General features: G+C 44.6%; 1 protein-coding gene across 3 annotated transcripts in view; it reads right to left on the bottom strand.

Moving 5' to 3' along the window:
* Nucleotides 1-8425, bottom strand: part of MAP6 (microtubule associated protein 6) — a 72564-nt gene extending 64139 nt beyond the window's left edge. For 2 of the 3 annotated variants that reach the window (XM_032358076.1, XM_032358078.1), the window contains exon 1: nucleotides 6777-8425. In XM_032358076.1, the coding sequence (XP_032213967.1) occupies nucleotides 6777-7690 (914 nt within the window). In that variant the 5' untranslated portion in view covers nucleotides 7691-8425. The remainder of the gene's footprint in view (nucleotides 1-6776) is intronic. The other variant, XM_032358077.1, reaches the window with a different exon arrangement.
* Nucleotides 8426-15560: the final 7135 nt, after the last annotated feature.

The raw sequence follows: 15560 nt of genomic DNA, 5'->3' as shown, positions 1-15560 counted from the left end.
ACTGTAAATGTTGTAGGAGAAAATGCATCTAAGATTTGTAGCAGTCTGCCAGGCACATAGTAGGCACTCAATTAGCTACTATTATTAACTCTAATAGTGAAAACTAGGACTTTAAGTGAACATCCAGAGAATTTTTAGTTTGTTGGCTGAGGCCCATCTTGCAGTTTTCTTCATTCACCAGAGAATTAGAAGCTCGCAGTTCTACATTTATACAACTGACATAATTTGTAAAGCCAGAGCTGCACTGATTATAAAGATAGCTCTTTAATCTTAGTGGACATTTACTGGAGTATTTTAGTTTTGTGTCTGGGAAATTGAGTGATTCTTGGTGATTGTAGATTTAGAACTATCACTGGCTTGACTTTTTTTTTTTTTAATTCATATATGCAGTAAGTACCTTTTGTCTCCCCCTCCCCCCAAGATAGCAACCAATAATTGCCCATATCTTATCTCCTTTCCTCTTTGTGGGTTAGTCTTGGTCAACATTATATCTCTAAGAGTTAACTGCACAAGGTCAACCAATGATCTAGAAAAATGCTTTGCACACAGTAATTCCTCAGTAAAAAATTCCAAAGAGGCATAAGGCATTGCTGAGTTAGGCACTCCATGTGGTTTCTGTGCTATGTCTCTGTTCTGATTTACCCCTCTGATCACTCCTTCTTTGTCTTTTTCATGGCTATTACTTCTGCTGTCAAAACCCCCCAAATACTTGTATCCCTCAGAGCTCCATTCTCCAATGGCTAATTTTCTCTACTCCCTCATAGGGGAGGATATAAATATATATGTAAACATTTCAAATAAAAAATAGCAAACCAAATTCAACACTACAAACTGTATTTTTATACAAGTAAGGTTTATCTCAGGAATGCAAAGATGGTTCAATATCAAAATAATCTAATAACAGATTCAAAAAGAAAAACCATTTGATCATCTCAGTTGATGCAGGAAAAGCAGTCAACAAAATTCAATACCCATCCACATTTTTAGAAACCCTTAGTAAATTTGGATAAAGAGAAGTTTCTTAATCTGATATGATGCTATCTCATAGAAACACAGAGCAAACCTCAAACCTGATAAAACTTAAGAATTTTTTAAAACATAAGCAGCATTTCCACATCCTAAGACAAAGATGCCTATTATCACCTACTATCAAGACTACATCCTATGTCCTCACCAATGCAGCAGTACACACACACACAAAAGATATATAAATATTGGAAAGGAAGACAATAAATTGGTATTTGCTAAAAACATACATTATCTCCACAGACAGCCCAAGGGAGTCTGCAGACAAAACTAATTAGAGAGCATGATAAAGTTCCTCAATACAAGATCAACATCCAAAAATTAACACATAGGAGCAATAAACCATTAGAAAATGTAACAAAATCTACTCCTCACAATAGGAAAATAATTGGAAATATCGTAGACAAAAAGAAAAGGTGGTAGTGTGGCATTAACTCAAAATAATGGAATAGAACAGATATCCCAGAAATATATCTAAACATATGTGACCCTTATGCAATAGAGAAGATTCATGGAGATATTAATGAGGAAAGGTTGCACTTTGGGGGTAAATGGGTTTCCATAAGACAAAAAAGAAAACTGGATTCCCTACTTTATTCCATACATAAGGTTAAAATCCAGTTATATTACTAAAGATTTAAATATAGAACAATAAAACTTAAAAATGTGTGTGCAGGGGCGCCTGGGTGGCTCAGTGGGTTAAGCCTCGGCCTTCAGCTAAGGTCATGATCTTAGGGTCCTAGGATCGAGCCCCGCATCCAGCTCTCTGTTCAGTGGGGAGCCTGCTTCCCCCTCTCTCTTTTAAAAAAATGTGTGTGCATTTGTGTGTGTGTGTGAGAGAGAGAGAGAGAGAGAGAGAAAGAGACTCTTGTGCAGAAAATTACAAAATGTAAGTGAAGGACATTAAAGACTTAAATAAATGGCAACCAACACTGCTTTTGTGTATGAGAAAACTCAATACCTCAAGGAAAGCCAATTTCTCCAAGCAGTATTTTCCATCAAAATTATCTAGACTGCATGTTAAAATGTAGTTTCTTAGGCTCTACTTTAAACCTACTGAATCGGTATGCCTGAGGATGAGGCCCAAGAATCTGTATCTTAGAAAACTAGCCAGATGATTCTTGGGTGTACTGAGTTTTGAGAACCCTTGACTTAGGGAAGTAGGTCATAACCTGAATTGCACATGAGAGCCACCTGGGACTGTTTCTGAAATATTCAGATGCTCAGGCCACACCCCAGACCAATTAAATCAGAATTTCTGGGCAAGGCCATCAGCGTTTTTGAAGCTCTCCAATGATTCCAAATGGTAGTCAAGGTTGAGGGTCATTGCCCTGGGTGAAGGTACAAGAGATCTGTAAGGTTTGCTGCCCGTCCTCGTTTGAACATCTACTTCTAGGGCTAACCTAGTAGAGAATGGACTTCATCTTGATTAAGGCAGCCATAACATCCTTACATAAAGGTTATAAGTTATTCATCTGGTATCCTCAGCATCCTGTCTGATACACAGCAGGGGCTTTGTGGTTATTTTCTGAAATAAATCCAACTAAATAAAACTGAATGAAATGAATCAATGTGTAGGTGAACAAAATTTTCATCAAATTCTAAAAATTTACTGGATTCTGCAAACCTATATGACACCTGGGCGCAATGTTACACTGTGAGATGTATAGAGATGAACAAAGTACAGCCCTCTCTCCCAGTGTTTGTGATCTGGTGGCGGAGGCAGATACAGACAACAGTATCTTATAATCGAGCAGACAATGGGAGTGCACAGAATATAGAAAGGGAATGCAAGAAAGATTGGCTCTGAATGGCAGCACCTGGAAGATATCCTTAAAGATTCAGTATCTGAGACTGGCCTTGCAGTTATCTCTGAGACTTGCCCAGGAAGAAATTAGGGAAGTGGGAAGTTGCTCCAGAAGCAAAGGGCAGTTCTGCCAGCAGAAGCCACGTCAGACGGGCCTTTCTCTAACCTTCATGGAAGACTATAGGGCAGATAAGAAAGGCGCCTTTTCTTTCCAATTTCCTTGTTACTGCTCTCATTTGTCAAATATTTTGCCTCTGATTTATTTATTCTACCTCCTGGTGCCTCAGCTGATTTCTTTCAGGAGAAGTCTCTCATTAGCATTTCTATGGGGAACACCTGCCACCCCATCTATCCCTATTAACTGATGGCTGGGGCAATGGGACTGAGACGAGAATTTTAATCCCCTTCTCGTGACTCCTCTCTTTTCTAATTGAGAATGCTAGGTCTAAAGTCACAAGTGGCTGCCTGGCAAAATCCATCTTTAAGGTTCAAAGTGGTAACAGAGACATGCTTCTCAATATTACAACATCATTATGTAAAATGAGTGTACTAAAAATTAATCAACTTCATGATTGTGAATAATGAAAGATACCCAAGATAGCACTTAATGCAAAAATCCCAGGCTAGTGCAGATAAGTTACGAATTAGATGAACTGTTGATTTAGGAAGGTTTCTCAAAATCATCGTGTCAAAGGATGTTTGGTATTTTCTGTATATCGTAAGAGAATACTGTATATCGTAAGAGAAAAACCAATGAGTATGTATATGTCTCCGCAAGCTGACTGTATATTTTACATTATATGCCAATATGTTAAGCTGATGGATTGTGTGTCCTTTTCTCTATTTAAGCCAACTGCTCACATTGATGTCATGTGACAGATGTCACTTGGAAAGCCCATGAGATGAACCAGTCACCATAGTGTAAGCCACCATGATTTATGTAGAGTGGCAGAAGAAAAGCGTTTTGTAAATCAAATTATCTTTGAAATGGAACCCAACCTGGCTTCTAATAAGGCAATGTTAAAACTCATCTATGCCGGTCATGGGGCATACTTAGATTCAGGAGGTATTTGGAATCATAGCAAGGAAAAGAACATGAGACAATAGGGAAGGAAAACCAATGTTCCAGATAAGCCTACAATTTCCATACATTTTTTTTCTTTATGGGATATTTGATTAATTGTCTTATTTCTTCATGTCTACTTTCACCCGAAGTGCATTTCCCTATTGGTTGGATTTTCTTCTGAAACAGAAAACAATGTTAAATTTCACACCAACTTGGTCATGCACTTAAATTGTCCATTAAGGAAATTGATGTCTCTTAGCAACACTCGTTCTCTTAATACTTCCAAACCCTTCTGATTAAATAGCAAAATGGAACCGCTGGCCCCAAAGTCACATGCATAATTAAATTTTACAGAAGACCCAAATGAGAAAAAAAAAATTCTTTTGAGGTGCTCAGAGATTTTTTTTTTTGGACAGGTTGGTGGAGTTCTGATTCTGATAGCCACTAAAAAATAATCATTTTCACGAGCTGCAAAAGCAGAGCCTTCCCCCATTCAATCCTATCACTTGCAGTATGAGTATAATCCTAATTGTAAAGCCTGACATGCTTACTATACAGTGAAGGTGGGATTTTGGGAGAAGAGGCCATATGGAACAAAGGTGCAAGCCAATATACCTGGAGTGGGTTGTATCTGAAGGGTAGGTCATCCCCTGACTGTCTAGCCCATTTTTCATGGACAAAGCAAATCCTATTGACTTGGAAATATAAACCGAGTTGGATCACCAAAGGAGATTTGAGAATTTGGAATCTGTCTTGATTGGCATTGACTCTCTGGAGGTGGGAAGGGGTAGTTTCCTTCATGGTGGGTGATAAGGTTCCACTTGCCACCAGGTACTACTACCCAGGAGTAGGAGCAGGGAGTGGGGGTAGGAAGATGAGGAGGACAGATCAGAAATCTGTGATGATGCTGGGCGAATCTTAGGGTTTTTTGGGAATGAAGTGGGGCCTGCCTTGGAAACAAGCAGAATCACAAAACTACACCTTGGTTTTGTTTTTTATGCCCACTGTTTATTTGCTTCCTTCTTTTCTTTTTGGTTCTCCCTTGGCAGTAGAACAAAGATATGGTGCAAATTCTACTTCTTGATGGCTCTGAACCAAGGAAAAGGATCTTGCCCAACCCAAAGCCATAAAAAAAGTAGTACACTCCTCCGGGACCACTGTGGTTGTGCTAACAATAAACCAAGAGAGAAATGCCAAGTGGGGTGGGGAGGTGGGGAGATGGAGTCAGAGCCGAATATTAGCTGCCCCTTCTCATTGAGAAATGCTTTCTAGACTTAAAACCTGGGAGAGAGAGGAATTTTGTCTTTAAAAAGAGGATATCTATCTCCGCTAAGCTTCCCTCAGCATATGAGGGAGTGGTTGGTACATTCACTGGAGAAAGACATCAGTCTGGTATGAGGCTACATACAGGGTCTTGGCAAAAGACACTAACTCTGCAGTCCTCCCAACCACAGTCTTCTGCAGGAAGGAGGCAACTGGCTGTGGCATTGATGAAGGACCCCATAAGCCACATTTTTAATAAATGCTCAATTTTTCATCTTGCACATCTGTTTCCCCAGAGACCCTAAAGCCTAATGTTACATGTTCAGAGTCAAATGAGATCTCTTAGTGCTTGATCTGGGTGGAAACATAAGGGGAGGATGGAGAGCTAAGCATTCAGAAAAACATATTGGAGGCACACGGTGAGAAAGCAAGTTGGAAGGGCTGAGGCTGCAGCACAGAGAGAATTCTAGAAGGATGGAGAGAGGGAGAGGCAAGGGAAGAGGGAGGGAGAAAGAAAGAGAAAATGGATATGTGCTTTCTTGAAGGCATTCATTTAGAGGGAATTTAAATGTGCTAAAGAGGAGGGTCTTGGTGGTAATGGAATGAGCAACACAACTGGAAAACATAAAGAGAAGGGAGAAAGGAAATGCTTCAATAGGGGAGAAGGCTGGAGGTATCTAGGAAGTGGAAATCAGAATAATGAGGGATCATGCACAAGACTGTAATGGCACTAAGACATTCTCATCACCTACTGTGTGCCAGGCTTAATTCTCCCTGGCCGTCTCATGTAATCGTCACAATGTCTCGTGCAGTGCCAGGCATATAGTGCTGGTGCTCAAAAATAAGTTAAATGTTAATATTTAATTAATAAATGAACAAGCAAGTCTAAGAGAATAATCTATGATCAACCGCGTCTTACACCTAAGAACCTAAGGTCCAGAAAGGTTAAGAAACGCGCTCCGTGTGACACAGCTACTGGGAGGAGGAAGGAATCCGACGCCAAACCTGATGGCAGAAGGAGGAAGGTGAGCAGTAAGAGCCCCGCGGGGAATCAAGAAAAGGGTGTGGTGTTTGGGTGTCTCCCAGGGACTGAGGGAGGGAGGGAAGAATGAAAGGCGGAGGGAACTGGGCTAGGGAGGAGGGGATTGGCCACTGAGAAAGAATTCTTCTTCTAGGAAGACGGGGCTCTGTGGGGGAGCGCCAAGTTGATCTAGGCAACAGCGGAGCCGGCAACGAGGGGCTGATGCCGCTGAAGTGGGTGGGGCGGAATGGCACCGCCTGTGAAGAAACTGCCAAGGGTCTCGGTCCAGCAAGCGGGGATCCAAGGTGGGGCGGGGATGCGGGGAAAGATGCCCAGGTGGTAAAGGGAAAGACCTGGGCAGGCGGGGACGGATAGTACTAACAGCCTTCCCCTAAGAAAGAGCTGAAAGAAGTCAGCCTTGGCAGGGTGTCTGAGCTGCGGCCGAGGAGAGGGTGTGGTCTGGCGGGGGAGGGGCTGCACGTGAGGCCCGCGGTGCGGAGAAGGAACCCCCACCAACCCCCTACCCCAGGGCAGCCTCCGCAAAAGGGTAAGGGTGACCCGCCCCGTCGCCTGAGCGGCGGCCCGCGTCTCACCTGTAGGAGCTGCCCGCCGCGCTCGCCACCTCCTCGCGGATTTGCCTGTTGAGGGCGTCCGCCGCTGCCCGCCCTTTACCAGCTTCCGAGCCCGCGGCCTGGACCGGGGCCTGGGGGGCGGGCAGCGGCGTCTGCTCCGGCGCCTGCCCCTCGGCGCGACGCAGCATCCAGGCGGGCCCAGGCTTCCTGCGCGTGTCGCGCTCGTCCGCCCCCGAGGGCTTTCCGGCGGCGGGGCCACCTGCTCCGCCAGGGGTCGCCTCCTGCTCTGGGGCTTCCGCGGCGGCCTGCGAGGGCCAGCGCTCCTGGCTCTGCGGCCGGCGCTTGGAGGCCCCGAGTATCGGCACCGAAGCCTGGGAGGACGCGGGGATCTGCACGGGCTTGGGGATCCACGGGTGGTCCCCGCGGCGCGGCAGCGGCCAGGCGCGGAAGTCCTTCTGGTACTGGGTCTCGCGCTCGAAGGGCGCGTCGGAAGGCTGGTACTCGCTGCGCGGCCGGCAGCTCGGCTCTGGCCGCTGCACCTTCCAGGCGCGGTAGTCCTGACGCATCACCGAGTCCGCGGGGCCTGCGCTGGAGGTGGAGCCGGAGCTCGGGACACCACCGGGCCCGCTCCGGCCGGCCGCAGCCGCCGCCTCGCGTTCCCCGCTAGGCCCGGGTGCCGGCCCCGTTGCCCGGGCAACTGCATCCAACTCGCCCTGGGCCGGCTGCGTCTCTATGGCGACCGCCCTAGCCGAGGGGGGCGCGTGCGCCGGCTGCGCCTGCTGCTGCTGCGGCGGCGGCGGCTGTGGCGGGGCGCTCGGGGCCTCGGTGGCCTCCGAGTACTTGGTGAAAACCAGCGGCACGGCGATGTCCGCCTTGTCCAGCTGGTTCCAGAAGCGGGCAATGCAGCAGGCCCGCGTGATGCACGGCCACGCCATGATGCTAGCTGCAAAGCTGGCCTTCCCTCTTTCTTTTTGTGGCTCTAAAGCAAGTCTCTAATCTTACTTCAGTCCCTCGGCCCTCGACCAGTCTGGTTCCCACTGTTTTTTCCCTTGGTGGCCTGAGCTACCTCGCTCTCCTCCCTCAGAGAGCACCCAGGAAGGTCAAGCTATCACTGAGATAAAGTCCGTAAAGTCCCCCCGATTACCGGCAGCAAACGCCTCCGGGAGCCGCCTGTAAAGGTCTTGGGAGCGCAGTCTGCTGCGGGCACCGATGGGTGAGCTACCCGGCGTCCCGGAGTCCCCGGGCGAGGGCGTCTGGGTCGCGCCCCTCCCTGCTGCTGCGGCGGCGCGCAGACCCCGGCCAAGAGAGGCGACGCGAGACGAGGTGGCTGAGGGCTTAAGCCATGGCGTAGAGGAAGGACCGAGCAGGGTGGCCTCAGGGGCCACGGACGAGGCTCTATTCTCCCTCCCCGATGCGTCCCGTCTCAGCCGGCCACCTAGCAGATCTTGGAGGTGATTCACCTCCAGCGGAGACCGAGCATTGCTGCAGCAGCTGCTCCCGACGATGCCGCAGCCACTGCCGCTGCTGTCTCTGCTGCAGGGAAGCGGCCCCACCCTTATCTACTGCTCGGCGACTGAGGGAAAAAATCCAGGGAAGGCGCTGAGAGAAAGCGCTCTGCAGAAAAAAATCACCTGCTGTCGTCAGCGCGCGCTGCCCAGAGCTCGCTTGGTTCTTTCCCCTCCCCCCTGAGCTCTGGCAGCTCCTCCCTCCTCGGCTCCTAGGCAACAGCAGAATCTGGGGCCTGTGTGGCTTCAAGTCCCAGGCTGGTGACGACAGGCTGTCCTTACGCTGGTCGCTTCTCCGCCGGGAGCCTCAGGCTCCTCTTTTGTAAAATGGGGCCAATCACGGAGGAGGGGGGGATTCAATTTTTAAAATATGAAGGATATCCCTAGTGAAATGTCTGTCCCAGAATAGACGCTTTTAAAAAAGAAAGCTGGTGTTACTGGCCAGTTGCTGGTGGCGGAATTTGAACTCAGTTTGGCTGGTTCCTGATTCAAGCACCAGTCACTCATGCACAAACCTTGTTCAGATGTGTAGGGATGTGAGAGCTCCCAGGCTGGTGGGGCCCTGGCTGTTTCTTTATTAGGGGACCTTTGGGGAAAGGGTGTCTTAGAGCCTCCCAAGAACTACCAAGTCCCTATTCAGCCCAGAGGCCATACTGGGGAGAGCCAGGAAAAAGAAAATTCTTGGAATGGCCTTAAGTGTGGAGTTTGGGGGGGATGGAAAGGAGACAAGGAAATCATGTCCTAGGACAGGGTCACGCCTGATTCACAGGGACTTACTGGCATGTTCCTGACCCCTGACTTTTGCTCTTCCTCTACCTAGGACGCACAGTAGACTTCGGAGTTCGACAGGCTTGATTTGGTTTCTGACACACTGTGTCACTTGGGCAAGTTGGGTCATCCCTGGACCTCAGTAGCCTCTTTTGTAGAATGGAGGAAATCAGAGCTATCTCAAAGTCGTTTTGTGAAGAGAGTTCAGGACTCAGAGCAGAAGCTTTGAGCAAATGAAGTCCACAGTGATTCAAATTCTGGCTTTTACATTCCTTAGCTGTATGGCCATGGACATGTCACTGCACCTTTCTGATCTTTTATCTGTGAACAGGAGTACCAATTCTGAATTTGCAGGGTTGAGAATTAAAATGAGATAATGCACTAAAAATGCTTATCACCACACCTGGTGTATAGCAATAACTCGATGAATGTTAGCTATTAGTATTCAAAGGACGCACCCAGGAAAGCCTAGGTGGAGCTTTCCAAGCAGGCCGGCCATTTGAACACCTTCTTCAGGAAGACCTCTTGTTTCTCCTACTACCTTTTGGTCTCTCCTTGATATCCCTCCGTTTACATTTCCTACATTGTTCTCTACTCCTTATCCCTAGCAACATTCACTAGCCTTCAGCTCTGTTTCTTTCCAAGACAGGCAGAGTTTTCAGCATCAAGTAAGCTGGGGGCATTGGTGTTTCTAGGGAAGAAAGTCATTTATGTGTTTAGATTAGGAACTGCAAAACACCACTGTGTTTTGGGTTTGTTTTTTTTTTTAAACCTTGGAGTCTAACAGGATGAGAAGACAACTCTGATTAATCACTTATCTGTTGAACTTCCTCCTATTTGGGTCTTCGTCTTTCATGATTTGATTTGAGTTCCATAAATAAAATGATGCCTGGCACTGTTTTCCAGTCATTAGGAGATACATTTCTACAAACAAAATAATCTGGTCTGACCCTCAATTCTGTAGAACTCTGTGGGATTTGGCTGATGTCTTTCCAATAATTATTTTCAGGGCAACTAGAAATTGGAGGGGGGAACTGAGTGTTCATTGAGACTTTCCCTTTTTTTCGTTTAGCAAGTCTCATCTGCTGATGCTCACTCTGTGCCCTGGGCACTGTGGAACCCAAATGAATTCTAGCTCTGTGGGACCCCTCAGTTAGAGGGGTGTGTTATGGACAATTGGAAGACAGACAAATAATTAGCAAATAGTATGGTCAGCATAACAGAGGTTCTTTTGCAAGGTGTTGAATGAATGACTAAGGAGAGATGAGTAGAAGCTCTCCTATCAGAAGTGTAAGTAAGAGCGTTCCAGGCAACTTCCTTATCAATATCACCTTCCATATTCATTCATTTGGATTTCTAAAACACATTCAGTGATACATCCTTCTCGAACCATCCAATGGCCCAAGAGATAAGTCTAATGGTTCTATGTTATCGTGGCTTGCTCAGCATCCATTTTGATGACAGCAGCATCTCATTATTTGACTTTTGGGGACCATTCCTTTCTTACTTTCAGTTCATAGGGTTTGGATGGGATTAACCCTACTTAGCCCACCTTCCAAAGCTGAATATGTGACCCACACCTGTTACCAGGGCACCATGTCCCCCTCGCCAAAGTGACTAGCTGATCCACACTGGGGCCATCAGGGGGAAATCCTAGACTTTAGCCAGAACTAATTGTAAGGAGGCACTCTCTTTTTTACTGGAATTGCTAAAATGAGAGACCACGAGAATAGAGTTGTTAGTGATCATCTCTGCCATCACTGGGAGTGGGGGGTAGGGGGAGCTCCCTGCCCAAGGTGGAAGCAAACACAGCGAAAATCAGAAGAGGACACAGGATTCTGATAATGTCTATGAAGACAGAAGTTTGTTTCCTGAAGCCCATTCTCACCTTCTTCCCTTTTAAAACAGAAGCCTCCAAGTTGTGGTTGGGTTCTCGGTCACCCAGCAAGAGACTGTGCAGCAAAGAGCTATTGTACAACGTCCAGGTCACTTCCTTAAAGGAATTTGCTTGTATTCAATTTCATCTTTCTCCCTCCCCAAAGGGTAGAACATGGGTGGTTAAAATGACTATGACTAGGTGGCTAAGAACATTCCGGTGCCAGGATTTAACCCTGGGTAGGACAGGGTAGCAGAACAAGATGGAAGAAACCTATCTTGGGAGACCTAATAGGATGCAGCTGCTTAACAGCCTCAGGCCATGTGATTGTGTGAGAAGGGAAGAGTACTTCTCTCTAGTTTGAACCACTGCTTTGAAGATCTCTGTTTTCATTTATTAGTCATTTGAGCATTTGGATCTGGCCATGCTTAAACTAATTTGAGGGCTATGAAAACAGCATTTTAATACTGGAAAATAATGTGTCTGATGGGAGGGAATGATCATATTTCAATATTCTAAAGTCCTTATTTGTTTGTAAGGGGAGTGGAGGTACTGATAAACTTATAACTTAAAATGCAGATCAACTTAAAAATGTGTATTACAAGAAAGAAAAAGGAATACAGAAAACTTCATTAAGGCCAGAAAAAGGGTAAAAATAAGCAAAGGAAAAAAACACAGCAGATGGCAAAAACAATATAAAGTGGCATAAATATTTCCAAATATATTAGTGATGGGGGTAAATGTAAATAATGAAAACTTTTAAGATAAAAGATAAGGAATGTCAGATTAGAGAAAAACACAAAACAAAGCAAAATGCAACCAGACATTGTTTTCATTAAAACATACGACACATATGGGGCTTCTGGGTGGTTCAGACTCTTGGTTTCTGCTCAGGTCATGATGTCAGGTCTGTGAGATCCAGCCCTGTGTCACTCAGCAGGGAGTCTGTTTGAGATTCTCACCCTCTCCCTTTGCCCCTCCCCCAGCTTGGGCATGCTCGCTTTCTCTCAAATAAATAATTTTTTTTTTAAACCATACTGAAACTTTAACATAGGTGAAAATATGATGGGAAAAGATATAGTAGAAAAATACTCTAACCAAAAAGAAGCTGTACGATTACATTACCATCAGGCAAAATTGGTCTTAAAACAAAAGGCATTACTGAGGGTAAAAATGGTCATCACAGATGGGGTGCCTGGCTGGTTCACTTGGTGGAGTATGCAACTCTTGATCTTGGGGTTGTGAGTTCAAGACCCACGTTGAGTATAGAGATTACTTAAATATCTTTTTTTTAAAAAATCATTGCGTAAAAGTAGAAGAAACATTTCACCATACATAATATGGTTTGCACCTAACAACATAGCTTCAAAATATATACAGCAAAACTTGGCAGAATTTCAAGAAGAAATGCACAAATTCATCATCATCATTAGATTTTTTTTTTTAAAACACATCTAAATAACTTGTAAAACAAACACATAAAATGTTGTAGGAACACAGAAGATTTAAACAATAAAGTGGATCTAATGGACCCTGCACCCGGCAATTAGAGAATATACATTCTTTACAAATGTATAAGGAATGTATAAAACTTGACCACGTATTAGGGCACAAAGAAAATATAAACAAGTACCAAAGACAAACAAATCCCCTTTTCTGGTGACAGTACAATGATATTAGGAACCAGTAACATAAGATAGTCACAAACCTCCATATGTTCAGGAAGTAAAATGCTTCAAAATTGATTCATGAGTTTGAAAAGAAATTATACAGTATACTAGAAAATAATCAGGGCTGAGAGGAAACAAAAACATTGCATAGCAAAGCTTATGAGCTACAGCTAAAAACAATATTCACAGAGAAATGTGTAACCAAAAACATAGTTTAGAAACAAAAACGAGTGAAAATACTCCAGAGATTAAACTCAAGAAGTGAGAGAGAGTACAGAACAAACCAAAGCAAGCCAAAGGGGGAAAAATGAAAGAAAATAATAAGGCGATTAAATATCAATCAACCATATGTTAGAGACCGTTAAAATATCCAAAAAGTTCTTCCTTAACTTAGATAAAATCTCTGACAGACTTTTCCAGAAACAAAAAACAACAGACAAGGATTGTAAAGACAGTTGTAGATACAGCAGATGACTGGCAAATACTAACAGTTACTTTCTGCTGATAAATTTGCAAAACCTTATGGGATAGTTAACTTCCAGGATGGCCTACCATGATCTTGACTTCCTGGTGGCCCAGCTTTCTGAAGTCCTCTCCCACACTGACTAGAGCTGACCTGTGTAACCATTAGGATCTTGTGAAAGTGACTGCATTTGACTTTCACAACTAGGTCAGAAAATTCAATGTGGTTCCCTTTGGGCTCTCTCTCAGGACTTTCACTCTGGGGCAGCCAGCCGCCATCTTGTGGCTACCCAAGCAATGCTAGGGAGAGCTCCATGTGCTGAAGGACTGAGGACTCCTGCTATCCACCACGTGAGTGACCCAAATTACAGTGTATTTTCTGGACCCACTCAAACGTTCAAATGATTGCTACCTTGGCTGACATCTTGACTACAACTTCATATGAGACCCTGAACCAGAAGTATACCCACTAGTCATTCCTGACCAGGAATCTAGGAATCTGACCTATAGAAACAACACGAGATTAAGAAATATTTCTTGTTATTGAAAGTGCTAAGTTTGGGGGTAATTCATTTTATTTTATTTTATTTAAGATTTTGTTTATTTATTTGACAGAGAGAGAGAGAGATCACAAGTAGGCAGAGAGGCAGGCAGAGAGAGTGAGGGAGAAGCGGGCTCCCTGCTGAGCAGAGAGCTTGATGCGGGGCTCCATCCCAGGACCCTGAGATCATGACCTGAGCCGAAGGCAAAGCTTAACCCACTGAGCCACTCAGGTACCCCTGGGGTAATTCTTTTTAAATAGACTTTGTTTACATATTTATTTTAAATAGACTAATTTTTAGAGAGATTTTAGGTTCACAGCAAAATTGAGCAGAAACCACAAAGAGTTCCCCTCTACCCCTCTTCCTGCACCCACACATCTCCCCCCACTATCGACATCCAATGCCAGAATGGTACATTTATGATCGATGAGCCCACAGTGGTGCCACATCACCCAAAGTCTGTAGTCTACATTAGGGTTAACTCTTGGTGTTTTACCTTCTATGGGTTTTGACAAATGTGTAATAACATGTGTCCACCATCACAGCATTATACAAAATCACTTTACTGCCGAAAATATCCTCTCTGCTCTGCAGACTCATCCCTCTCTCCCTCCAAACCCTGGCAACCATTGATCTTCTTAATGTCTGCATGGTGTTGCTTTTTCCAGAATACCATACAATTGGAATCATACAGTACAGAACCTTTTCAGATTGGCTTCTTTCACTTAGTGATGCACATTTAAGCTTCCTCCATGTCTTTACATGGCTTGATGGCTCACTTCTTTTTGGCATTCAACAATATTTCGTTAGATGTACCACAGTTAACATATCCATTCACTCACTGAGGGATATCCTGGCTTCCAAGTTCCGGAAAATATAAATAAAACCGCTATAAACATCCGTGTGCAAGTGTTTGTACTGACATAGATTTTCAGCTCATTTGAGTAAATACGAAAGAACGTGATTACTGCATCGTATGATAAGGCTATATTTAGTTTTGTAAGAAACCGCCAAGCTGACTTCCAAAGTACCATTTCCATTCCCAGGAGCAGAGTGAGAATTCCTGTTGCTCCACAGCCTCACCAGCATTTGATGAAGCCAGCATTCCAGATTTTGGCCATTCTAATAGGTGTGTAGTAGTATCTCATTGTTTTCTGAATTTGCATTTACCTAATCATGTGTGATGTTGGGCATCTTTTCTTATGTGATTTACCATTTGTACATCTTCTCTGGTGAGGTGTCTGCTCAGGTCCTCTGCCTATTTTTAAATCAGATTGTTCATTTTCTTGTTGGAAATTTTTAGAGTTTTTACTCTATTTTGGATAATAGTTTTTTATCACATATGTCTTTTGCAAATATTTTCTCCTAGTATGTGGCTTATCTTCTCATTCTCTTGAATGCAGAACAGAAGTGTTTGATTTAATTCAATTTGATTTTTCAAAAGATTTTACTTATTTATTTGAAAGAGCATGTGCACACGAGCAGGGTGGAGGGACAGGAGGAGAGAGAGAAGCTGGCTTCGCACTGAGCAGGGAGCATGACCTGGGGCTCCATCACAGGACCCTGCGATCATAACCTGAGCCGAATGCAGATGCTTATCCAACGGAACCACCCATGCACGGTGGAAGTGCTTAATTTTAAATGAAATCCAGCTTACCAATTTTTTCTTTAATGGATTGTGCCTTTGTTGTTGCATCTAAAAAGTCACTGGCAGGGACGCCTGGGTGGCTCAGTTGGTTGGACGACTGCCTTCGGCTCAGGTCATGATCCCAGAGTCCCGGGATCGAGTCCCGCATAGGGCTCCCAGTTCCATGGGGAGTCTGCTTCTCTCTCTGACCTTCTCCTCGCTCATGTTCTCTCTCACTGTCTCTCTCTCAAATAAATAAATAAAATCTTAAAAAAAAAAAAAATAAATAAAAAGTCACTGGCATACCCAGGGTCATGTAGATTTTCTCCCGTGTTATCTTCGAGGAGTTTTATAG

The sequence above is a fragment of the Mustela erminea genome, chromosome 9 (genome assembly GCF_009829155.1).
Source record: "Mustela erminea isolate mMusErm1 chromosome 9, mMusErm1.Pri, whole genome shotgun sequence".
Classification (NCBI taxonomy): Eukaryota; Metazoa; Chordata; class Mammalia; order Carnivora; family Mustelidae; genus Mustela; species Mustela erminea.
This window is presented reverse-complemented; position numbering and strand designations above follow the sequence as displayed.